Below are 25923 nucleotides of genomic sequence, written 5' to 3' on the forward strand. Positions count from 1 at the left end.
TTATTTTGAGACTAAATTCAAGGTTGTGTTCACAGTTGGACTTTACCAAAGCTGGCATGTCCTGAAAGCTTCTAGGTTGCAGTGAATTCCTCTGCATTGTCTAGGTGTTTAAGATGTCCACTCTTTAAGCTTTTCCTTCTCAGTAATCTGCTTTACTTCAGCTGTTAAACGTGAAATTTGCCCTTTCTTTCTTCTTTCTGGATACTGCAATGAAGCTAATCAAAACGTGTGTGAGAACTGTTTCTCGACAGCCTGGTAATAGTGTTCTTCTCTGTGTGTTTCTAGGCACAGATGTGAATGCTACAGTAATAGATGAAAATGACCCGATTGATGAAGTACAAGGATTTCTGTTTGGAAAACTAAGGTAACACTCAGTTGTAAGTTGTTGGTTGTTGTCATATCAAAAGATGCAGAGATGCTGCTCTGCTTTATTATGTTTTTTAATGTCTGAGTTATGCGAGTTTCTTATAGGAAACCACAGAGGTTGTTTTACCCTCACATCTTTTCAGGCAGTTGTATCCTGACTTGACGGAAGAGCTGAAAGAGCTTAGAAAACACCTTGTGGAAAGTACTAATGAAATGGCACCTTTGAAAGTATGGCAGTTGCAAGGTAATCTGTACAAAGGCTTTCAGTATTGTACTGCAAACACTTAATGTAAACTTACCTTCTTGTGTTCGGAGCAAATAGGGTTGCCAGTGGCTGCATGGAGCTGAGAGGGTTTGACTGTAAATTCCTGCATTGGAACAGTGCCTCTGTATGTTCCAGTTGAAATAGCTTTTACAGAATCACGGAATGATAAGTGTTGGAAGGGACCTCTGGAGGTCATGTAGTCCAGCCTCCCTGCCAGAGTAGGTTCACCTAAAACAGATGCACAGGATGGTGTTCAAGCTCTGGGCAGTATGTTCCAATGACCCCCTCCCTCAAAGTAAAGAAGTTCCTCCTCGTGTTTAGATGGAACATCCTACTTTCAAGTTTGTGTCTGTTATTTCTTGTCATGTCACTGGGCACCACTGGGGAAAAAAAAACAACAAACAATAACAATAACAAAACCAACAACAAACAAAAGAAACCCAGATTGTTTCACAGGACTTCTAAAATGAAGTTTGCTTTCTGCTTTTGTGAGACCTCATCTCAAATACTGCATCAAGTTCTGGTGTCCCCATCTTAAGAAGGACATGACTGTTGGAGTGAGTCCAGAGGAGTGCCTCAAAGATGACCCAAGGGCTGGAACACCTCTGCTGTGAGGACAGGCTGAGGGAGCTGGGGTTATTCACCCTGGAGAAAAGACGACTCTGGGGAGACCTTTTAGCTGCCTTCCAATACCTGAAGGGATCCTACAGGAAAGCTGGAGAGGGACTTTTCATAAGAATGTCTAGTTACAGGACAAGGGAGAATGGTTGTAAGTTGAGGAAGAGTAGGTTTAGAGTGCATTTTAGGAAGGAGTTCTTCAGTATGAAGGTGGTGAGACTCTGGAACAGGTTGCCCAGAGAGGCTGTGTATGCCCCATCATTTGAGGTGTTCAAGGCTAAGTTGGATGAGGCCTTGAGCAACCAAGTCCAGTTGCCAGCCATCCCTTATCCCATCCATGGCAGGGAGATTGGAGTAGATGATCTCTAAGGTTCCTCCTAACCTAAGCCATTCTGTGATTTTATATTGTGAGGTACAGTTCTCTGCTTCTCTTAAACTGACTACTTGTGTGATTTGCTACATGCAGAAAAGCAAAGGAAATGTGAAGTTTTCTTTCTGTGGTCACATTCTTGGTGTGGAAAGCTGAAATTTCTAAAGACCAAGACCAAATAAGAATTGTATTTCAAAAGCGTTTGCATGCAATTCTGGCCCATTTCTCTGAAAATCATCTGCAGAGGCCTGTGGAAAGGTTTTTCATCGTCTGAAAGAAAGAGTCATTTGAAATGCTGATCATGTGTGGTAGCCCCAGATGGCTGTTTTATATCTCTACAGTGTGAAATAGGTACTCAGACCCCTTCTGACAGGCAGATTCTCTTACCTTAGCTGGAAGAAAAGGTGATGGTTTGGACTCATTGGAGCAACGTGTAGACAATGCATTGGTTCATTTTGAAAGGGTTGCTTAATGCAAGGCAACAAATAGAAGCCGAAAAATAGAATGAAGATTTTTTTATTTAAAAAGTTATCTAAAGATGCAGATGAAAAATGTATTTTCATAGGATACAAATAAGCAAAGAAGTTGAAGGCTAAAGATGCCTCTGCACCAGCTTGTTTTCAGTTTAGAGTTCTTGACTTCTGTTTTGTTTTTACTTCTAGATTTAAGTTTTCAAACTGCTGCTCGCATTTTGACTGCTCCCCCTGTGGATGCTTTGATGGTCATGAAAGATCTCAGCCAGAACTTTCCTACAAAGGCCAGGTAACTTCTGAGTTCTAGGAAGTTTTCTTACTGCCTTTTTTTTTTCTGAGCAGAACCTGAGACAGGCAGCATTGGTTGGGTTAGTGTCCAAGTTTCTATTTGGCTGAAAGTAAACACTGGAAATTGTTTATGCAGAGTTCTTCAGTCTGTGGTTACAAAGAGGGTCTTGCAGTGTTTTTCTTGGATGGCAGCTGATGGTAACTGGTGGAAAATTTGACACAATTATACATGCTATTTTGTTGTGAAATGCTGCTCAACCTTTTTGCATGAAGTGTGCAAGAATTTGTTTGCTAGGTCCAGAAATGTATTTCCTCTGATACATTCCATGGCCCAGGTTGTAAAGATATTATAGGAGCTCCTCCTTCTTGAGTAGATGGAGATATACCTGAGAGCAAAAAGAACCTGAATTCTGGTCTTCTTTGCCACTATCTGATGTTCGATTGTGCTATTTATAGCTTCTTAAGCAGACACTGCACTCTCATTGTATCTTCAGTCAGACTTATGAGCTGTACTCACCCTTTGTGTGATGGTGCAGTCACCACAGCCAACGTTAAGGAAAGGAATGGGAACCCACAACGAGGAGTGAAATCTCCTTGTTTTCTGCTGCCAACCTCCACCTCTACCTTTCTGCATCTGCCCACTTTTATTCTGGTTAATGTGAAATTAGACACTGAAAGTGGTATGTGGTTAATGTTTTTATGTTCTGATCAATTACGTAGTATAAATAAAAAACAGTGCATCCTACTATGTCATAGTACCACAAAGGGTGAGTGCTCCTGACTGCAGCTTTTTGTAGGTGGACACTAAATGTATTTACATAAAAGGTACCAAAAGTAGGATAAGTAGGCACGTAATCTATTCATTAGATAAACAGAAAGATGATTCACAGCAATGATGTTTTTATTCCTGTAGAGCCATAACAAAAACAGTTGTTTCTTCGGAACTCAGAGCAGAAATTGAAGAAAACCAAAAGGTAATGCTTACAGAAAGTAACAGGTCTTTTGCACTAATGTTTTAATAGAAATTCAATCTCAGAAAAGCATAGTTCTATTTAAAAAATTGCATTTTGTTCAAAATAATGACATGGTATTTTCACACACAACTTTGTCATAATACGCATGCGGGACATGAAGAAGTGGTGGATTTTCAAGCATGGATCATGACCATAATTTAGCTTGTTTGCTCGAATATGGAAATACTTTGTCGTAAGTTCTTTGAGTGAGATCGTTGTTGGGGAATGATGATATGGGATTTTCGTCACAGAGCTGCTACTACAATGGTTGTTTACAGTAGTCAAGTGTTGTGATTGCTTTTTGGCATTCACTTGTTAATGTATATGAATGTGACCTTCTGTTTTGTATCTGAACTCAGAATCTGAGTGCACAAAGTCAGCAAAGGCTATAATTGAGGTGTAATGCAATTTGTAATACAATAAGGGAGATAAAATCTACAGTTTGACACATTAAACTCGCTGGTAGTTTTTTTCTGTGCAGAGCATTCTTCTATCAGCCTTCTACTTTCTTTCAGTATTTCAAAGGAACATTAGGATTACAACCAGGAGATTCTGCCCTGTTCATCAATGGACTACTTATTGATTTGGACACTCAGGACATATTTAGGTAGGAATATTTTTTATTTTTCAGAAAAACTCTATTCTGTTTAGAAGCTTGCAGCCTGCTTGTACATGGATGATAAAGTCATTTAAACAGTTTTGACCCTTCTTCACAATGTATCTAGACTAGGTTTGAGTATTAAATACTGAAAAAAGCAAGTAATGGCTTCTTCTCTTGTGCAAGTGAATTTTTAAGAAAAAAAAAGATGATATGAAAACTGGAATGCTCTTGAAGATTGGAATAAGCAGTCATCTTTGCACTGATCTTTTGATCTGTGGAGACTTTGGTCTCCAAGGCTGTCAACATACATGTTTTAATCTGAAGACAGACTAATTCTCAAAGGATAAAGCACTGTAAATTTTTCATCTGAAGATCACCCTATATCTTTGACAAGATTTATTTCTGTAACAGGGAATGGAAATTACATTTGTGTGTCATGCTTTATTTTTTCCTAGAAAGACAATATAATTGAATAGGTTTAAGTTATCTTAACTTTCTGGGGACAGTGAGAAACAGGTGGTAAGTAAGAAGCAATGCTGAGACATGCCAGACTTGTTTACACCATTCATCTGTTAACCCTGAGGATAAGAGCAAGTTATCTCCTGTGTCTTTCAAAATCAACATTTTTTTCTTTTCCTTCCAGCTTGATTGATGTGCTGCGCAATGAAGCACGCGTAATGGAAGGCCTGCACAGCTTAGGAATTGAGGGTCTTTCCCTACACAACGTTCTGAAGTTGAACATCCAGCCATCAGATTCAGACTATGCTGTGGACATCAGAAGCCCAGCTATTTTGGTGTGTATGGTTTAATATTAGAAATACCCTATTTCTGTTGGGGAATGCATTCTTAAGCTGTCAGGGGAATTTTTGTTATCTCTCAATCAGCTGAGGAACTGCAGTGAAGGAAAGTAAGGTTATAAATATAATTATCTGTTTTAAAAATGCTTCACTTTTTACTCATACACTTCTCCATGTAATGTCTGATTTTTAAAACATTTAACAGTCTCAGACTCAGCAGAAGGCTGTCAGACATTTAAATGCCTTTATTTTTTCTTAGTGGATCAACAATCTTGAAGTTGACAGTCGGTACAATTCCTGGCCTTCCAGCGTGCAGGAACTGCTGCGTCCCACATTTCCAGGAGTGATCAGACAAATCAGAAAAAACTTCCATAATTTTGTAAGTAGTAATCTGACTAGAAATGTGTGGTGTTGTTTTTCAACAGCAGGGACATGAGCTTTTGCACCTTACCTACATATATACTAGAAAGCCTGTCACTGAAGTGTGTTGAGACAGGATGCTTTTCTAAAAGGTTCTTGTACTATTAACTTATGGCTGAGATTCAGAGATTACTGAGCATGATTCTCTTGCATCTATTAGATGCCAAAAATTGCTTCAATGGAAAAAAATACCATCTGATGAGTGAGAATTTGATGCATTTTAAAATTGTGGTAATATCTGAGGTTGGTTAATGAAGTCCCTCAAATTTGTTAATTAGTATCTTCTTAAGAGGGTTAAGACCTGCATCACTTATTTCAGATAAAAAGCAATCTTGCACCAAGATTTCAAAAGGTGATCAGCAGCCCTAGCTTAATCCTGGGTGTCCTTTTAGTCTTTAGGTAAACTTCTTAAAGTTAGATCTAATGAGGAGTTTGCAAATTCTGTGCTGAAACTTCTGCAATGTGGCAGTGTGGCCCTATAGAACTCTGATTAGTGGCAAATAGGGACCTGAACCACCTCAAGATGTGGGAGCATTCACATGTTATCTTTTTCTCTGGAGTTCAGTACCTCTAACATTGAAATTATTCAATGAAAAGACAACACTGACTATGAATAAAGGGCCCTAGATTCATTCTGAGTGGCCCTATTATGTCTGGTTTGGGGCTTGCTTTGAGGATGTCTTAGTATGCCTGCTCTCCAGGGCATTGAGCAGAGCAATACTGTTTCCCTCAGCTCTGGCTAATGCCAGTCTGCCATGCACATCCTAATGGGTGTATTGATGTACAGGTAGAGGTGAAAGCAGAGGTGCTAGGGCATACTGAGGTGAAGATACAAAGTATTTTAGGAGTCTGCTCTCTTCTGGTTAAAGGAATGGTTTAGACTGGGAATTTTAGATACTGGACTTAAAGAGAGACTATTATTTAGTGAACCTCATCTCTCTGGCAGTGTATAGAGAGGGCTAATGATAATCCTGTAGTGAGACATGAATGAAGCTCTCTCTAATCAAAAACCTGTAACTTCACTTCTTAAGGGAACAGGAGCTTTTCACTTCCTATTTGTGTGCAGGTGCTGATAGTGGATCCTACTCATGAGACCACAGCAGAATTACTGAATGTGGCAGAGATGTTCTTCAGTAACCACATCCCACTGAGGTAATCGCTGTGTTTTAATGGGATTTTTTTAACAGCAGTTTTATTTTTGTGACTTTTGCAATTGTAAAATTCTCACTGGTAGCACACTGTAGAAATGTTACATACCATGTGTAGGTGGTTGGGAAGGGCATTTCCTAAATACTGTTTCTTACTTAAAATTTTTTTAATATACCTTTTGCTACTAGGAACACAGAGTTCAGTTCAACAGTCAAAACCCCCAAACCTTTAAAAGCAGATAACCCAAATCCTTAAAAGCAAGTAATTTGGATGAGGGAGATGAAAAGCAAGGTTCTGACAGACTCACCATTAGAGCTTTATGTATCCTAAGTTTGATTCCTATCTGCTCAGCTCAACATTTTATCAGTCTACTCCAGAAAATGCCTCTGTCTAAAACGATGACCACAGCTGACAGCTGTAGGAAGAGTTGATTATTTATTAGTGTAATAGCCTCATGATCTGGGGATTTGTTTGATTGCAGGATAGGACTAGTCTTTGTGGTTAATGATTCAGATGATGTTGATGGACTTCAGGATCCTGGTGTTGCCCTCCTTAGGGCATATAATTATGTGGCACAAGAAATGGACAACAGTTATGCTTTCCAGACTGTCATGTCTGTAAGTATTCATTTAAAAGGGAAATTAATATTTTAATATTTTCCATGTATGTAGGATTATATTTATGTGCTAATATGTAGAAGACAGTTTTCTTTGACTCATTATTCGTAATGTCTTCAAATTCTAGTACCACGCAGTACATTTCTTTGTAAAGTGCTTTGACCTCACTTCAACAAGTGAGACTTACTTTAAATGTGATAACACTCTTGCATGTTCTTCAGATTCTGCTTCTCTGCTCATTCTGCCAATGAGTTCTAACCTGCTGTATCACTTCAATATTGTAATTTGTTTTGAACAGTTTCTGCTTCATACTTTTGTCCCATCAAAATATAACACAGGTGCTAGTATATGCGTTTTTGCTTGTGGTTTGATACTGTTGTAAAAATTAATGAGCTGGGGCACACTGTAACATCAAACTGCTGGTGACTTGAAGACTTTCATTCTTATTCTTTCGGATATGTATTTTTAAGTTGACATAATTACCTACTTTACATGTGAGATCTGTTGTATTGTTTATAAGCATGCCTTCAGTTATGAAGGAGAGGATAACTCTTTGGATATGCTTTACTTGAGCCTTTTCTCCCCTAAGCACTACTATTTCTCCTCAAATAGCTTTTCTAATTAAAGATGCAAATTATTATATAAAGAAATACAAGACATGTACCTCCTTGCAATCTCACTGGAACCTCTATGAGGTAAAGCAAGAACACAAAAGCGCTTAGGAGCTGCTATTGCAGCTAGTAAGCACATTTTACAGTCTGGTTGTTAATGCCTTATTATAATTACTGGAATATAGGTGACAACTTACCTTTGATAGGGACAGAAGCTTTACAGTTGCAGCTATAAACTTGCATTTGTATCCTCCTTTCAGATGTATAACAAAGTAAAAACAGGTGATCAGCTGCAAGTGGAGCATGTGGTTAGTGTTCTTGAGAAACAGTATCCTTATGTGGAAGTCAACAGCATTCTGGGAATTGATTCTGCCTACGATCAAAACAGAAAGGTAAGAATTCAGGAAAGAGAGCTTTTAAAACTTGTTCACCACGATTTCGCAAATACATTTATGTACTTGATCCAGTTCTGCACTGCACTGGGTGACTTCTAGTACAAGGCTTTATATAATATATATATTTAAAAATCTACATGTGTAGTACAAGAACCAAGATAACTTTCTCATGACCTGTAAGTCATGCTTTCACTCTGGCAGAGTTCTAACAGAGTTCAAAATTGCTTGGAAAACAATCAAGGTGATGGAATGGTTCATAAGCAAACCATAGGGCTTAACATCTGGGAGGGGTTGGTGTGGGGTGTCTTAATCAGTATATGACCACTGTGGGAGATAAATGGTGACATTCAGAATGCCTTTCCTATAGCAAAGCATTCAACAATCTCCCTAAAATATCTTAAAGTTGCCCCTAGGGATGACACTTTCCTGTATGGAGAAATTTGGGAAAGCACATCTCTTGGATAACTCATGTCAGATAAACAGATTTTATTTGAAGTTCTGCAGAGAGATGTTTATCTTTCTGTTGAATATTCTAACAGAAAGAATGAAAATATTCTCTATACTAGCTCTGTAACACAGATGATTCTGATTGTGGTCAGGGTTACATAAACAGGCTTGTATGCACACACACTTTCCATCTTCTGATGCAGGGAAGTGAAGGGAAATGCACCTTGAGGAAATCAAACCCTAGAGAAGACAGACTGATTCGTAGGACAGGAGGTCTTTCCAGTTTATGAATCAAACAAAATGAAACAATACCATCATGGCCCCTGCCCCACCCCTCGAAAATCCTAACACATGCAAAGTGCTCTGCTGCAGCAGGTTTGGGAGGCCATTCTGGAGGCCTTGCTACAACTGGTATAGCTGACGCCATTCAGCACAACCACACCGCAAAGCCTTCCAGTAGGGAAGGAAGCCTTTAGAAAGAGCTTATCTCCGTATAAAGGATACAAGTTAAACCAGCACTAAGCACTCTTTCATATGATCTGAGATTCGTGATTTTGTGTCTATGAGAGATCCTGAAAGCCCTCAACAAGGACCTCTAAACAATAGAGCCTGATTAACTTCAGTCCATGGCAATACTGATGGTGCATTTTGCAGTGGTTACACAAATTGGGAAAATCTGTCATGACGTAATAACCCCCCGCCCCACACTAAGTGTTCTTTCAAAAGTTTAAGAAACATGTTCTTAAAAACCAAAAAGAAAAAAAAACTCAAACCTTCCTTACGTTACAACTATAGCTTCTTGCGTTGCTTCCACATGCAACAGCAGATTTCCTGTTGTGTGTTTTTTGCTATTACCAGCAAGTGCTCATTGGAATTATTTACAGTATGAACTTCATGCAATATTTTACACTTCCGTATTATGAACTACCTTGTTTGCTTCAAACTCTGATAGTCAAGGATATCTTGTGCATGTAAGATACAGAAAGTGTCTTATGCACTGTGTAAAATTAATACTTTCCATATCCTACAGAAGCTGGAAGGACATCTTAGTGTGTTTAGTATAGACTGGTGTGGATAGTGCATGGAAACATTATGAACCCTGGTGGTAATGGGCTGACTAGGTAAAGCTTGTTCTTTCCCTGTATTCAGGCAGCAAGAGGTTACTATGAGCAAACAGGTGTAGGTCCTCTCCCTGTTGTGCTGTTCAATGGAATGCCTTTCCAAAAAGATCAGCTGGATCCTGACGACCTAGAAACTGTGACAATGCACAAAATCCTGGAAACCACAAGCATCTTCCAGCGAGCCGTGTACCTGGTAGGTGCTGAGTTCAGCTGGGACTTTATAGAAACAAGGTTTGGAAAATTGCCTCAAAAGCCTCTGAATCTGAGACACTTGCTTGCATCATTCCTTGGGGTTTTGTTTTTTGGTTTTGGCTTTTTGTTGGCAGTGGGTTTTTTTGGTTTCTAGTTGTTTTTCTTTTTTTTTTTTTTTTTACTTATCTAAGGCAAATATACATATGAAATTACAAATACTACTTTCTTCTTTCCTTTAGGGTGAATTATCTAATGACCAAGATGTGGTTGAGTATATAATGAACCAGCCTAATGTTGTTCCAAGAATTAACTCAAGAATCTTAATGTCTGACAGAGAGTATCTGGATCTGACAGGAATGAGTAAGGGATGCTTCTAATTGCATTAAACCTGAAGTATCTGAGTCAAAGACTTCTGCTGTCCCAATGGAAAGCTCTAGTGGCAAAGATTTAAGAGCACCCCAAGCTGTGTTCTAGCCCTGGTCCTGGGAGAGAGGTTATGTACAGTAGCAATGTTAATGTCTGCAGATTTTTGAAGACATGAATTTGTTTTAAACAAACCTTTAAGGGAATAATAGTAAGTTGAGGAATTAACAATGCCAACAAAAGCAAATAACAGTCATATAATGTATTGAGCAAGACCTTGCTTTTCATGTCTAACCTTTTTTTCAGCAGAGATTAGCAGTTATCTCTGGAATTACTTAAGATTTCACAGAACTTTTCATGGCTAAATATATCGACATCCAGTGCAGTGACTCTGCAATATAATGACAGTATTGCAAAAACACTTCTTGAACTACCTTTTCTGAGTTGCTTGACAAACAGTGACATAGCAGATTTTTAAATGTGTACCATTTACATAAAGTAACGTCAACTAAATGAGACATAGCAATTCTTTCAACTGACTTCTGCATCTCAACTATGCAATGGAGTTATTAATGTCACTTACAATACAAAAATGTAACAGACGAGACAACAAAAATACATTCCTCAGCTTGTATATTAACAGGGGAAATGAGACATAAAAAGCAGTATCACAAGGAACAAAACAGAACATGTTCTTAATGTTCTGGCAATAGTAGTGATTTTTTTTCTTTCATTTTACATGGAATAGTTGCTTTGGCATCTAATGCTTTTTCTTGTCCTCAGATAACTTTTACGTGGATGACTTTGCTCGATTTACCACACTGGAGTCCAAAGACAAGACAGCTGCTGTTGCAAACAGCATGACCTACTTAACAAAGAAAGGTAACATCTGCAGTGGGTCATGAACTCAAATCTAATCCGTTTTGTGTTTTAAAGCATATTTTACAGTGCTGAATATGCACATAGAGCACTGTTTGGGCAGGTGGGTAATGGTGCAATCTAGAAAGACAGACATCTACATAGAGCAAAAATGTCCCCCTCTTTAAAACCAGTGCAGCCTGCAAGGATAACGAAGTCCTCTCAGCCTGCTCTTGCTGTATTGCAAATGACCTCCAGAAATGCAGCAGTGAAAGCTCTGATCCTGTAGTGATACTTAATAGACAAATACGAAAAGGCTTTGTGTCGGTGTGAGCTGAAATTCCCCCCCACCGACAATAACCAGGCTAGCTCAGTCTGGAAACAAATGAAAAGCTGTATTTACAAGCAGAGTCTAAAATCTACAATGAAATGCAATGAATATGTACAAATATACAAAATTCACAACATTCACAAATATATACAATCAACAGAAAAAGCACAATCGATCTCCCTTTGCTTCCCCCCAAGGGGACCCTCCCAAAGGGGCCTCTCTCTCCCAGGAGCTTCCCCCCCCGACCCCCCTGGACAGAGAAGCACAGTTAGTTAAGCAGAAAGTTGTTAACTTAGCTGCCAAGGTCAGTGTGTTATCTTCAGCCAGAAGAGAAGAAGAAACAGCAGCCAGACAGCCCAGCAACTGCCCCCACTGCCGAACGCAGAATGTGCAGAGTGCCTACTTTGTTTTGGGTAATAGTTCTTAAACGTTTCTATCTATCCAATGGAAGTGTTTAGAACAATCATTATTTTGCTTTCTTACACCCAATAGTGACTTATTTACATTCTTTCACTTTCTCTGTTCTGAACTTTGCAAGGAAAAATTAAAAAGACAGTTTCAAACCATCACAGGCTTCTAGCTCTGTCTCATAATTCAGAATTACTAAAAGTTACATCAGTTCAGATGAAAGTTGTTATGGGCTATGATATAAATGGTCTATGCTGTTCTATTGCAGCAGGGCACATACTGCATTTTCAATAGTGTTTTACTAGACATAATGTTTCCTGTTAGTGTTGAAACTCAGCTGTACTTCTCAATGTAAGAAATGCATGCACAGCCATCACACACAACTTAATCAGGCTGTTCCTATGTCCACTTCAGTTAGCTATCATAAATAACCTGCTGTCATTTGAACCAATTCCTCTTCTGTCATTTTTACTTGACTCTCACAAGTTTCCCCAGTAGTATCTCCAGTCACAGCCATCTGCATACACTGCCTAAAATGTTCCCACTGCTCCTTCTGTCTCGAATTTGCCCTTGATTCATGCTCAGTCACTTAGATCTGAGTAAGTTTCTTGTTTTCCCTTTGTAGAGTATTAATTAAACCTACACCTCTGCACACTGATTTGAAAAAGTGTGCATTAATTTGCAATCCCATGGTTTAGCTGTTTTGGGTCACTGCCTATTCTGTCACTTAAAATATTTAATAACTGGTGTCTGATTACAGTAATGCCATAGCACATTAATTTTCTAAAGTAAAAGGAAAGTTACAGGTATAACTGGCTCAGTAACAGTACTGAAATAGCACTGGCATGCTAGTTTTTAAAGAAGGAAGATCATAGAAATGGTTAACATCCAAATCATAATGGCATAGCAGCTTTTGCAAATGGTGTGCAGAGTGATGCCTTCAGAGATGACAGTGGTAATATGTAGTATAATTAGTGCTGTAGCATGAAAATAAAGCATCCATTTATTTCAGGGAAAGGAAAAGTCAAAGCTTGTTCTAATAAAATTGGCACAGTTTTGTTGTTTTTTGGATTTGAACTTTGGCAATTCAATTACAGTCAGTGCAGTTCTGCAGCTTCTTGATACACACTGAGATTACTATCAAATTATTAATGTCTCTCTTCTTTCCTTCTTTCCTCTATGCTTTTTGACCAGGAATGTCTTCCAAGGAGATCTATGGTAACTGCTTTAGCATTTCATATGTTCTGGGAAATTTCTGGTTCCTTTATAAGTATTGGCTTTAGAACCAGCAGAAAATGAAGAAAGCTGCCTAAATGCATGTTTGCTTCAGCACTTTCTTCTCTGTACAAAACTGACTTTGTGAACTAACAGCTTCAGTACTAAGAAGTGCTATGTCTGTACCCTAGTTGGAATCTGGAAGTTATTTATAGGTTCCTTGTTGATTTCCAAATTAAAAAGGTAGCAAGCAAACAAAAAAATCCAACTTAAAACCAGTGATGCATGCTGTCCTAATGTGGTTTTTCTGGATTAGGTGAATGAAACCTAATATAATACCAATTCTTGTCTTACCAGACTTCCTAGCTTAGCTTCATCCATACTTTTCCCATATAACTTCTTTTGAAATCTTTGCATGTGCATCATATTTTTCCTCCAAATGTCAGGAAACAAGCTTTCCTTCACCCTTAAATTTCTCCTACCTTTATTTTTAATTGCAGATGATTCTTTTGTTAGACCAGTTACTTTCTGGATTGTTGGTGACTTTGATAAACCCTCAGGGAGGCAATTGTTGTATGATGCAATTAAACATCAGGTAGGTAACATTTTCATTTGAATGGGTTAGCAGTGCTAGTAAAGCGGTAGGAAGAGGCATGCAAAACACCAGTTGTGCTTCTTCCTGTTGCATGACCTGAGGAGACTGTTTTTTTCCCTGCAGTATCTCTAATTTTCAGCCTTATCTTATTCAACATTGCTGATGCTGTACTAGGACAGAATGCCCCTCTTGGCACTATGCAAATAAATGAAGATGTTCTTTTAAGCCCATGGCTCTAAATTGAAGATGTCTGTGTTTTGGTTTGGAGATGAACATGATCATTGCTGTCTTCACTAGAGTGTGCTATGTTCTCTCTTACATATCTCTAGCACAGTATTATCTAGAAGATTTCTGTCACTGTTACATTTCTGTACATGTAAACTAAATGTTACATTATTTCATTTATCTCTTTAACCTGTGCTGTTAATTACCTAATTTTGAATCTGGACTTATAGTTAAGAAATAGCTGTAGTGCTTATTATAATAGACTCACTCTTTTCATTTAAAATACACCTGGAAACCTAAACCTTTCCTACTTCCTCTTTTGTTCAGAAATCCAGCAATAATGTTCGAATTAGCATGATTAATAATCCTACTGAAGATCCAAATAGCCAGAATACACTTGTTGCTAAAGCCATATGGGCAGCCTTACAGACACAAACGTCAAACAATGCCAAGAACTTCATCACCAAAATGGCAAAAGAAGAAATTGCCAAGGCACTGGAGGCAGGAGCTGACATCTTGGAATTTGCTGTTGGGGTAAGTATGTTTGTTGGCGTTTCCACAGGTAGGGTACTTTCCTTTTCCTTCAGATGATTTTTTTTTAGTGTAGTGCATTTATAGGACAAAGATGCAGGAACAGTCAAGAGTAACACTGTGGCTCTGATATTTGTTTTGGTTTTTCTTTTCTCGGAAAGGTAAACTTTCCTAAATACAACAATCCATCTAAATATTAAGTAAATCTTTGTAAGTCAATCAAAATAAAACTTTGGAAGGTCAAAAGGAGTGCAGTCAGGGATCTGTTTGTGTGAGTACATTGTAGGCTTAAAAAAGTTAGGCAAGAATCACTTAAGGACAGTAGAAAGCAACAGCCCCATTACTGGGACTGTGGCCCTTCACATCAGAAGTTGGAATGCTGTTTGAAAGTAACAGGCAAGAACTAGGTTTAGGAGCACAAAGAAAAGGACTAGGGATAAATTTTAGCAAGACATGAAGGTGTTCTTGAATGGAAACAAAAAAGGTGCATCTAAAAAAAAAGTGTGCAAAGGTTTACTTTTCTTCTCATTTCAATATCAAATATTCTTTTCTTTCAGGGTATGGATGTCAATATTTTCAAAGAAGCCTTTGAGTCTCCTAAGGTGGATTTTATTCTGTCTCATGCTATATATTGCAGAGATGTTTTAAAGCTGAAGAAGGGACAGAGGGCTGTGATCAGCAATGGAAGGGTGAGATCAATCAGCAGACAGTAAAAGAAACAGACCTTGAGCAGCAGATGCAGAGCCTCAGATTCTGAATGCTAGAGGAGTGAGATTTGCTGGAGTCTGGCTGGACTACGGGAAGTGGCCTGGTGTCCTGTTGCCCCTTTAAGATGCAGTATTGCTTGTATAACTTACTATGCCAAACTTCCACAAACCAAGCAAAGTTTTAAGCATGCATTTTATGCCTTCGTCTGAGATTCTTGGTTTTAATTAACTAGATTTACCTGTTAAGCTCTACTGCCACTCATATTAATACCAGCCTCAACAGTTGATACCTACTGAGGCTGCACTGGAGTATTTATTTAATACATCTTTTAGTTAATACACCTTTTCCTAACAATGCTGATCCAGCTTTTTTTGTAGATTATCGGCCCATTAGAGGATGGTGAGATGTTCAATCAGGATGATTTTCACCTCCTTGAGAATATTATACTGAAGACATCAGGACAGAAAATCAAATCTCAGATTCAGCAGCTGGGATTTGAAGAAGATCTGTAAGTAAATACAAAGAGGCTTGCGAAACGTGGTGCCACTTTCATAGCCTGGATAAAGCTTGTCAAGTCCACTTGTAGAGGTGTTAGACACACCTGTTGAGAGGGGGAAGTGGGGAAGGAAAAAGATGTAAATTATCTTTATTTGGTTTAAAGTGCTTTAGCGACCCTTGTAGTTCACAATCTCCTGGAAGTATGGAGAGGAAACTGTACCCCCAGACTGAGCAGGCATTTCTGAGAGCACTGGCAACCCTTGCTGTGGTACTGTGCTCAGAGTTCATCGTTCTTGATTTATTATCTAGTAGCAACCTACCATGGCTGGTCCATTACCTCATAATGGAGGTTGGAGGAGTTGTGTTGGCTGGAGCCTCAATTTCAAGCAGCAAGAAACTAGGAAAGTGCCCAAGTCTGTAGGAATTTACCATAGAAACATTCTAAGAGAACGTGATGCAGTACATTTACTGGTACTGACTGGGGTAATTCCTGGATCACAGCATGGGTGGCAACAACCTGCTGTGTTTGCCTGAGGAGTTCCGGAAGTGGTTTCTTGGACTGAGGGAGGGAAGGGATACAGGTGGACTGAAAAAATAAAGAATGAGGGTGGTCATGCATTCTCCAGGGGCTAAATTCATTGCTGCGTTCATCTAGATGAAGTTTCATCCAAGGTTTAGTTGACTCTGACCGGTGACAGCTTTACTAACAGCAGATGTCTGTATGCAGTTAAGAGCTGTTTGCTGCTGTGGGGCCTGTTAGGAAATAATAAAAATTGTTGCACGATATTACCTTTATTCTGGAAAATGCTTTCTGCACCAGATTACCTATCTGCTCCTCTGAAAGTAGAAATGAAGCCTAATTTTTCATTAATACTTAGGCCCTCAGACTTTTCATGGGTTTTTCTCTCAGCTAAGTCTTAACTGACATGCTGTTTTAAACCATTTACCTCCAATATGTCAGGCTTCATAATTCATATGTATGGTTACTATGGTATTGATTTAAAAGCAGAAAGAAGGGAAGGAAATGAGATACTGTGAAGTACGCTTTCTGAATCTATTTGCAGTTCCGTGAAGTGCTGCTTGGCCTATCACTATTAAAAAAATGTAGTAATGTATTTTGCTGTCAGTACTACAGAACCATGTAAACTGCTTCTAACTTTTGAAAGAAACAACAGGAAAAGAGGTGGAGATAAGGAAATGAAAATCATAGTTGTAGGTAATTATTGCAACAAGCATAGAGGTCATCTTCATGTTCAAAAGAACTGAAGTCCATTTGTGTTGGAACTCATAGCTAAGACAACAGTTTCATGTTTCGCGTTACATTTTTCTGTGATTGACTGTTAAAGGCTGGTCAAGTAAGTTAAGCACACGGTCTTTGTGCAGGAATCTTGTGTGATTCTAAATCTGTGGAGGACAGATCGAAACAGCATTCCAAACAATTGCATCCATTGCTGAGCTGGGAATCAAAAAAAACGGTAACGGTGATAGGGCGGAGGAAGAGGCTATAGTTTGAACAGAGGCTGGTTTTGGACAGAGCAGTGGTTCTTTGGTTTGAACCAAAGTTTTTTACAAAAGCTTTTGAAATTTTCTGCTGCATAGAACTCCAGAGGCTTCCCCAAGCTTGTGGGTTTGGTATGAACATTTTAAACAGCTGTCATTATAAATCTATGAGACTTCCTTAACTCAGGAAAAGCTGACAGACCTTTAAGTTACAGTATCGCTTCTTGGCTAAGCTATGATGCGCAAATCAATTTTCATTGAACTTTCAAGAGGTTTTACACTTTCAAGATAAAATATATTATTAAAATACTAGACTGAATATTTGTGGGAATAATAAAAAGGAAGAGGTTGTAAGAAGTAATTTTCTTTTAAAAATAGGACCCCTCTCTCTGAAAAGTTTCTCCACAAACAGGATTGCTTCCTAGTTCATAGAGATGCAGTGTAAAATGGAAAGATCAAACAAGGGTTTGATCTGAATGCCTTAAAGGTCTAAAAGAGGTTGGTGAAGTTCAAGAATGCAGTACCTGTAGCATGCTTGACTCCTAAAATACCAGCTGTTCTGCATTTGTTAGAGTTAAAACTTTTGGTACCCTCAGTAATAAGGCTGCAACCTGTTTAAATTAATGGCAGATTAACCCTGAAAGATGTTCAGTTCTTCAGAGTTTGTTTAGAGAGGTAGTAGAAGCATTTAGTTTGTGTACCTGAATTTGGTCTGGCTTCTCCTGCTGCTGTCAGAAACACGCTAAGTACACACATTTTCTGAGTCTCTTTAAACCTTGATTTTCCTTTCTTTTTTTTTTTCAGTGCAAGTGACTTGGTAATGAAAGTGGATGCTCTTCTTTCCACTCAGCCAAAAGGAGATGCAAGGATTGAATACCATTTTTTTGAAGAACGATACAGGTATAGGTTTGCTGAGCAATATGCTTTTTTTCCTCTTTTAACCTTCTCATTGTTTTATGTTGCATTTAGCTTTAAAAAAAAAAAGAAACCCCAAGTAGCAATACAACAGTCTCCAACAGTTTTTAGGGCACAGTGAGATTCTAATAATTAATTCTATCTGTGTACTTGTCTCTGAAAATTTTATTTTTTTATATATATATAAAATAGAATAGTTTGGGTTGGAATGAACCTTTCAAGGTCATCTGGCCATATGTATATATGCTTTGGGGTTTTTTTCTCTGTCTACTTTCAAAAGCATTCACAAACTAATTAGACTTCAGAATGAGATGGATATTTGTTTTCTTGAATTTATGCATATGTTTTATACTTTACATTTCTCTTTTTTCTTCTCTTCAGTGCAGTTAAACTGAGACCAAAAGAGGGGGAGACATACTTTGATGTTGTGGCCATTGTTGATCCTGTGACCAGAGATGCCCAAAGACTTGCTCCATTACTGCTGGTACGTACGCAGTGTTGAAAAGCAGTTTATGGCAATTTCAAGAAGTTGTCTTAATTCAGTAATTTTAGAATGTAGTTGTCCTCCTTGACTGACTGGGTGGTGACCAGTGGCCTTCTAAGAGTGTGTTCAAGTTGCATGATACATTTATTAGTGGGAAAACTAATCATACTCTACTATACACTGACAAGATCATGCTTAGATCTAGATAGCTTTTAGTTTCGCCATTTTAGTAGTTTAGTTTGCTGTGATTCTTGTTACTGAGGTGGATAATCTCAAAAAGAATGCCTGCAGTAGGAGGGAGCAGGTGACTGTTCTTAAAGCCACTAATTAAAAGGTGAGTGTAAGGTTGGAGTAGATGATCTCTAAGGTCCCTTCCAATCTAAGTCATTCTATGATGATAAAGCAAATAATGAGACTGGAGGATTGAGAATGAGCAGTAACATGCTACTTTGAGGTCCCAGCTATAAAAACAGTGGTCAGCTTACATAATTAGCATTTTAAGGGATGTCTTTTTCTCATTATTTTAGGTTTTGAACCAACTGATAAATATGAACCTGAGAGTGTTTATGAACTGTCAGTCCAAGCTTTCTGACATGCCACTGAAAAGGTAAGGAATATCATGCCAGCGTTAAAAAGAAAGAAAAACCCGTTTGAATGTGCAAGCACAAAAACACAATCAAATGTCTCAGTTACCACTTTGAGCTCATTTACATAGTAGCATGATTTCCCACAGAGAATTGAGGGAACTTTTGGATAGCATATGGTAATTCTACTGGTTTAAAAGCTGGGTGTTTTTATTTTTATAAATATATATGTGTGTGTACAAACACACACACACAAAGTTAAATAACTTAATAACTTTCATGGTTAAATCTTGCACATTCTGTTTGGTCCTTCAAGGTGAAAATTGTGACTATATTTAAAAGTTCAACACAACCTGTGTTGCTTTGGATGAAGCCTTGGAGTTAGTGGAGGTTTGGGAAAGCCAATGCCACCAGCAAGTTTAACAAGAGTGAAATATTTGCAGGTTTGCAGAAATTTGTTCTTACATTATCTTTCTGAAATTTCAGCTTTTATCGCTATGTTTTGGAACCAGAGATTTCTTTCACAGCGGATAATAATTTTGCTCCAGGACCAATTGCCAAGTTTTTGGATATGCCCCAGTCTCCACTGTTCACTTTAAACCTGAATACTCCTGAGAGCTGGATGGTGGAATCTGTCAGAACCCCATATGATCTTGATAATATTTACTTAGAGGAGGTAAGAGAAACCAAGGAGATAAGAGGAACCTTTTACTGTGTTTAAATGGTGGTGTTTTTCCAGGGCTTTTTCTGCTTTTCATCTCTTAACCTAACTGTAAAGCCATAAATGAACCACCATGTGGCTGATACTACTGCACATGTTAAACCTCTGATTCCCATGCCCCAGCCCCTGCTTAGATTAACTGAAAGCCTGAGAGAGAAAGGGATTAAATGCTTCAGGCATTCGAAGTACCATCCTGAGCCTCCAAATAAATAGTAGCTTTCCTTCTGCATGTGCACAATTTCCGATTCCCAATGCAGTATCTTGGTGCTGTAGCAATTAAACTGTCATTTTGGATGTGCAATGAGAGAAGATGTTTTGTGAGATTAGAGTAGTATTTTCCTTGGGTAGTGTCCTCAGGCTACATCTGACTTTAGCCTAGTAGGGACCCAAGGAATTGGTATTTCTGATAGTACCTTGGCACACTGTAAGAGTAATGCAGAGCAAACCAAAATGTTTATTTCATATTATAAATATTAGATGAGACCAGTTTTAAACAGATTTAGAGTCAGAGTTCTGGAGCCTATCATGAACCTTTTATGAGATGCCAGACTGAACACTTACTTGATCATATTCTCCAATAAATGTTTAAAAATAAAAAATTGTAAAATTATTACAACAGTCCTTCCCTTTTCTTATTTGAGCATCTTACCAGTTGAGATTCCATTTTTTTTTGGTCATGGGGACACTCTTAATGTGTTTGTGAAGTTTGTCACTTGAAAGAGCTGAATGAAGATTTCTATGTATTTGTTTAATAAAATTACTCTGGTGAAATCAAGTGTTATTTAATTATTATGGCTATTTTAAAGAGTAACTGAGTCAGCTAGTGCTGACTTCAACAGTATTTTCTCCTTACAGGTGGATAATGTTGTAGCTGCAGAATATGAATTGGAGTATCTGCTTCTGGAAGGGCACTGCTATGATATTACTACTGGACAGCCACCTCGGGGACTCCAGTTTACACTGGGAACTTCAACCACTCCTGTCATTGTTGATACCATTGTTATGGCCAACTTGGTAAGCATTCAGCTGAAACTAGCACCAAATAAGTGGTTCTCCAGTCAGTGTGATCACTTGCATAAACCACTGAGTATTTTACAGTATGTGGGTTATAGATACCTGGTGTTACATTTCACTGTTACTTACAAATAGATCAGAACCACATCATTCATAACACTGATTTTTAAAACCTTGTGTGTACTTCTTTGTCTCCTACCTTTTTCAAGATCTACTCCTTCCTTCACAGCAAGCTGAAGGGAATCTTCTGAAGTATCTTAAAATGATGCCAGTATTCTTAAACAACCTCTTTCCTGGGAAGGTCAGAGAGTTCTGAACTGGGTACTCCTTAGACTAATCACTCTGGTACTGTAAACCTCAGATGGACAGTTGACTTGTTTTGGGACCCATTTCTTTAGAAGATCTATGGAACAAATAGAGTCAGCAAGAAGAGTCAACGTTCTAGAAAATAAAGGAAGCGTGAAACAATGAGAATTACTTAATTATTGAAAAAGGTGACAGAAACCCAAGAGTGTAATTGTTCCCTGCAGCTGCTTCTATACAGTAGCTGCATAAGGGATCAGCCTGTTTTCAATGTCAACACAAGGCAGTGAGAGAGGTCACAGATTGGAGTCACAGATCAGAGGGAAGTATAGCCACTGGAATATTTTCATGATATGTAACGTTAGTGAAAAAATTGCTCTCTGTGGAGTTTTCTGAATCTTTAAATGTATTAAAGCAAAGGCAAGGAAAAGATGTTCACTGATGCTAAATATTTAATTTACAGTTCTTACACTGAATTTCTATTTCTCTGCAGCTTTTCTTAGCCAAGGTATATCCTATAATGATGTCATATTTCTTTCTGTTGAAAAGAAGATGACTCTTACTTAATGTGTGATCACATTATGTGTGTATATATTAGGGAGTAATGCTTAATGGCTTGGAGGTGTCATTTGAGGAAGGACTGTTTAGAAGGGTTTGTAGTGATAGGATGAGGGGCAATGGTTTGCAACTGGAGCAGGGTAGATTTAGGCTGAACATAAGGAGGAAGTTCTTCACAATGAGCATAGCAAAATACTAGAACAGGTTGCATAGGGATATGGTTGAAGCCCAATCCCTGGAGACATTCAAGATCAGACTTGATGTGTCCCCAGACAGCCTGATCTCATTGGAGGTGTCCCTGCTCACTGCAGGGGGTTTGGATAAAATGACCTTTGAAAGGTCCCTCCCAATCCCATGCAATCTGTGAATCTGCAAATGTTTCTAATTAGTAAAGCAAAGATCTAAGTACCACAGTACACAGTGCTGTATCTGGGAATCCTCATCCTCAGCTCAGTGTCTATGCTGTGGGTATGAAAAGAACAGGAACATGCCCTGTCCTTTTTTCTTTTTCTTTCTTTTTTTTTTTAATAGATTATTTAGTTAAAACAGGCTGGATCACATATGGAATTGCATGCATTTGGGGGTGCAGTACAAAATAGGAAACTGAAGCATCACTACAAATGTTTGTATCTTCTTTATGTGTAATAATCTAAATCACAGAAGAAAATATTCATCTCTGGAAACTGAAAGTTCAACTTGTATACAATGTTTGAATTTCACATTGTATGCTTTAAGATTCTATAGAAGAAATATCCAGTAACACATGAATTATGTTGCTATTTCCTACCATAGATGAAGTACCAGTCTGTAAAGCTTCAAAGTTTATTTAAAGTTTGTTTTGTAGGCATACCTTCTGTGCACTGCTGTGTAGTTGCCAGTTAGTGCCTTAAAATGAACTCATTCCTTTATGAAAACAAAACTTTCACAGAAAAATAGTTTGGGATTGCACTGTTCCAATCAGGAGACCATGCAAGACTTTCTCTCATCTAACAAACAATGGTAGACCTGTTCATATTCCACTTTGACTTTTAAGGCCATATAGTTCTCTTAAGTGGCTGGCTTACAAGTAACTATTTTCAGATATGAAGCAGTGGGTCAAAATACTTGATAAAATTTTGGTTTGATACATTGGCATTTTGTGGAAAATAACAAATATCCTTTGTGCTTTACAGGGTTACTTCCAGTTAAAAGCCAATCCTGGTGCATGGACTCTAAGACTGAGAAAGGGTAGATCTGAGGATATCTACAGAATCTACAGGTAGGACAGGAGAAGAAATACTTAAACCTTTTTCGTGTGCAACTTTTGAACCATGCGGGCATCATAACATGCGAATCTAACAGCTTCTGTGCCAAAGCACAGTGAACTGAACAGCAAATTACATTTTGTACTGATGTGAGATGAAATCAAGTTTAAACCCCACAATAATTGGGTTTTCCAACACATCTATTTGTTACTTTGTTGCATGTCTTAAACCTGTTTTACAGTCTGAAAGCTTAATCCCATATAGAAATAGGCATAGAAGAAATAAAGAATATATTTCTTTGTAGTCAAGGTCAATGCTTTACTGTATTTTCAGCCATGATGGAACAGATTCTCCACCTGAAGCCAGTGAAGTTATCGTTGTTCTCAACAACTTCAAGAGCAAAATTATTAAAGTGAAGGTGAGTTTAAAAACTAGAGTTGCTCTAAATAAAAGACTGACCGATAGCAGGGAAGAACTTGGATTAAGGCCTCATGATCCCTTCCTACAAGCATACATTTGAGGCAACTTGCACAAAGTTCACATCACAGCATCAGTAACAGAATTATCTGAAGATTTAGGTTTGTTTCTTTTGATGCAGAAGAAAATTACATGCAACTGCTATTCCTTTTGTATGCCCATGAGAAATACACTTTCATTTTACTCAGTTGTGCTTGTGACTTCATATAAACCAGTTAGTTTTGTATGTCCTATATAAGTCTAGTAATAAATCCACTAAGCCAGTATTTTATCTGTTACTCATCTGGCAATATATTTTCTATCAATCTGATGCAGATTAGGTGAGAATACATTAAAAAAACCCAAGTAAATTAGAAAATCTGCTACTTTTTAGCATTGCCTGTCAGGTAACAACATCATAGCTGAAAAGTTTACAGAGGACAACTGACATGTAAGTAATGGCTGTATACTTCCTCACAAGATTTACTCATGCTACAGTAATTCTGTGGTGTTCTTGATTTGATGCCCTTTCTGTATCTGCTTTGGAGTCTCAGGGTCCAGTGCCTCTTAGAAACAAGAAAAGGTGGGGAAGTGTTGCATTGGGTTATTGGCAGGAGAGTGTTTGGTTTCTTTGAGGGTTTTTCTTTGCCAGTCTCCATCATCAAGGATGGTCACTAAACACTTCTTACCAAAGCATTGTAACCATCTAGACTAACATGCCTTTGGTGTCTGAAAACAGCTTTGGAAACTGTTCTGAATGTCTGGAGCTGTTTCTCCAGTTACTTACTGGACATAATTCAAAGGGATACAGAGAGACTGTCAAAACAACACTCCATAGCTGTTTGCTCAATATGTGGTTCCACTCATTAAAGCAGTGTTATACTTCACAGGTTCAGAAAAAACTAGATATGATGAATGAAGATCTACTAAGTGATGGCACCAGTGAGAATGAATCTGGATTTTGGGAATCCCTCAAATGGTAAAACTAATTCAATACTAACCTGCAGGTCTCTTGAAACTGCAAAACTAGTTGATGATACAGTTAGGTCTGTAATATTCCATAGCTATATGTTAAGACTGCTTGAATTCAGGGCCATCTTCATAGGACCCTTCTGTTTCTAGGGAACTGGGCTGCTACTTTGCACCTGCTTACCTTCTCCTACTCCTAGTGCTACTTGGGAGCCTGAGCTGCATCTCAGCCAGCAATTTTTCAGTTGAATAGGGTGTTAATATATAAGCTACCAGGTCTTCTTTGTCTGTGTCTGCATCACTCTGCCATGTGGGAGGGTACCCTGACTAGCGTGGAGAGGATGACACCAAACTCCAGTTGTACTGTGTTGAACCAGCACTGCAGCAATGTATATAATGTGTTGCACTCTTTCACATATATAGCTGGCCCTTACATAAACACATTTTCCCTTTCAGGGGATTCACAGGAGGGCAAAAGAATGAAGATGTGAAACAAGATAAAGATGATGTAATAAATATATTCTCTGTGGCTTCAGGACACCTATATGAAAGATTTCTACGGTTAGTTCCGAATTTCTAGTCTGGGGGGTCTCAAATGGTAATGTACTCTGCTTTCCACAAGGAAAAATGTTAGAATTTGCAAGAATATAAAAAACTCCAACTTCTCAGCACCTCAGAAGTTCTCTAGATTTTGTATGTACTGTATTATAGGAACTTTTGTTTACCTAACATTCACATGGTGAACACAGACATAGTTTAATGGATGGTATGTTGCTGTCCTATTTTTCTTACTACAGTATAATGAAATACAAATGTATTGTTTAGAAGCTATAGAAGAAGGCATAGTGGCTTTGGAAAAGAATCTGAACTTCTGTTCTCAAAAGACTGTGAAAGCCAACAGGTGGTATATCCTCCAAGTAGTTAAAATATATAAATTGGGGGGAGTGGGGTAGTAATTTTGTTGATAAAATTAAGCAATTTGCAATAAGCTGAAGCTTTTCCTTCATGTGTGAAGATCAGTTACCTGACATGTAATTGCAGTTAGTCTAATAATGCAAACACAGCATTATTAGACTAACTAACATCTCTACTGGGTGGCAGTTGTTACTGTAAATGCTTTATTCTCTTTCTTTTGATAGCATCATGATGTTGTCTGTGCTGAAACATACTAAGACTCCTTTAAAGTTTTGGTTTCTGAAGAACTACTTATCACCTACTTTCAAGGTTTGTTACTAATTAGAAATTTATTCTATGCTGGGGAAAAGTTAAAAGAAAAAAAACCAACAAAAACACATCAAACAAAAACAGAAGAAAAGTTTGCAACCTGGTCATGCAATGGTATGATGCACATATGTACAGTTACTTGTCTGTATACCTTTTAACAAAGCATTGAGCTGGTATAAGCTGATGGTTCTACTTAGAAAGCTTTGAGAAGTAACAGGTTGACAGTGAAGTCCTGCTGAAGGCAACTATTTAAGAGAACACCACATAGCAGGAAAAAATCATACTTGAAAGAATCTGAACTAGGTTTTTTTGGTTACTTGCACAATGAAGGTATAGATTTTAAGATAGAATTCAGGGTTACAAACTTACAGCTAACAAGTAAGGACTAGGTTTGGAGAGAACTTCATTATGAGGAGACATTAAAACTGTGTTTAGGACTAACTAGAGTCCATGGGCAGTGCATGGTATATAGTGAC

At 38.1% G+C, this 25923-nt stretch overlaps 1 protein-coding gene across 1 annotated transcript in view; it reads left to right on the forward strand.

The window, feature by feature from the left end:
- The window catches only part of UGGT1 (UDP-glucose glycoprotein glucosyltransferase 1), a 38436-nt gene that overhangs the window by 7861 nt on the left and 4652 nt on the right, over positions 1–25923 (forward strand). The window contains exons 7-34 of the mRNA XM_054386104.1: positions 286–364; positions 510–610; positions 2282–2381; positions 3294–3354; positions 3909–4000; positions 4638–4788; positions 5051–5170; positions 6278–6363; positions 6842–6977; positions 7849–7980; positions 9580–9744; positions 9983–10103; positions 10890–10988; positions 12898–12921; positions 13419–13513; positions 14066–14272; positions 14827–14958; positions 15355–15485; positions 17780–17875; positions 18272–18374; positions 18902–18981; positions 19445–19634; positions 20535–20693; positions 22727–22812; positions 23132–23216; positions 24145–24233; positions 24680–24784; positions 25363–25447. Coding sequence (XP_054242079.1) covers positions 286–364; positions 510–610; positions 2282–2381; positions 3294–3354; positions 3909–4000; positions 4638–4788; positions 5051–5170; positions 6278–6363; positions 6842–6977; positions 7849–7980; positions 9580–9744; positions 9983–10103; positions 10890–10988; positions 12898–12921; positions 13419–13513; positions 14066–14272; positions 14827–14958; positions 15355–15485; positions 17780–17875; positions 18272–18374; positions 18902–18981; positions 19445–19634; positions 20535–20693; positions 22727–22812; positions 23132–23216; positions 24145–24233; positions 24680–24784; positions 25363–25447 — 3110 coding nt within the window. The remainder of the gene's footprint in view (positions 1–285; positions 365–509; positions 611–2281; positions 2382–3293; positions 3355–3908; positions 4001–4637; positions 4789–5050; positions 5171–6277; positions 6364–6841; positions 6978–7848; positions 7981–9579; positions 9745–9982; positions 10104–10889; positions 10989–12897; positions 12922–13418; positions 13514–14065; positions 14273–14826; positions 14959–15354; positions 15486–17779; positions 17876–18271; positions 18375–18901; positions 18982–19444; positions 19635–20534; positions 20694–22726; positions 22813–23131; positions 23217–24144; positions 24234–24679; positions 24785–25362; positions 25448–25923) is intronic.

Source organism: Indicator indicator, chromosome 13 (assembly GCF_027791375.1).
Source record: "Indicator indicator isolate 239-I01 chromosome 13, UM_Iind_1.1, whole genome shotgun sequence".
NCBI lineage: Eukaryota > Metazoa > Chordata > Aves > Piciformes > Indicatoridae > Indicator > Indicator indicator.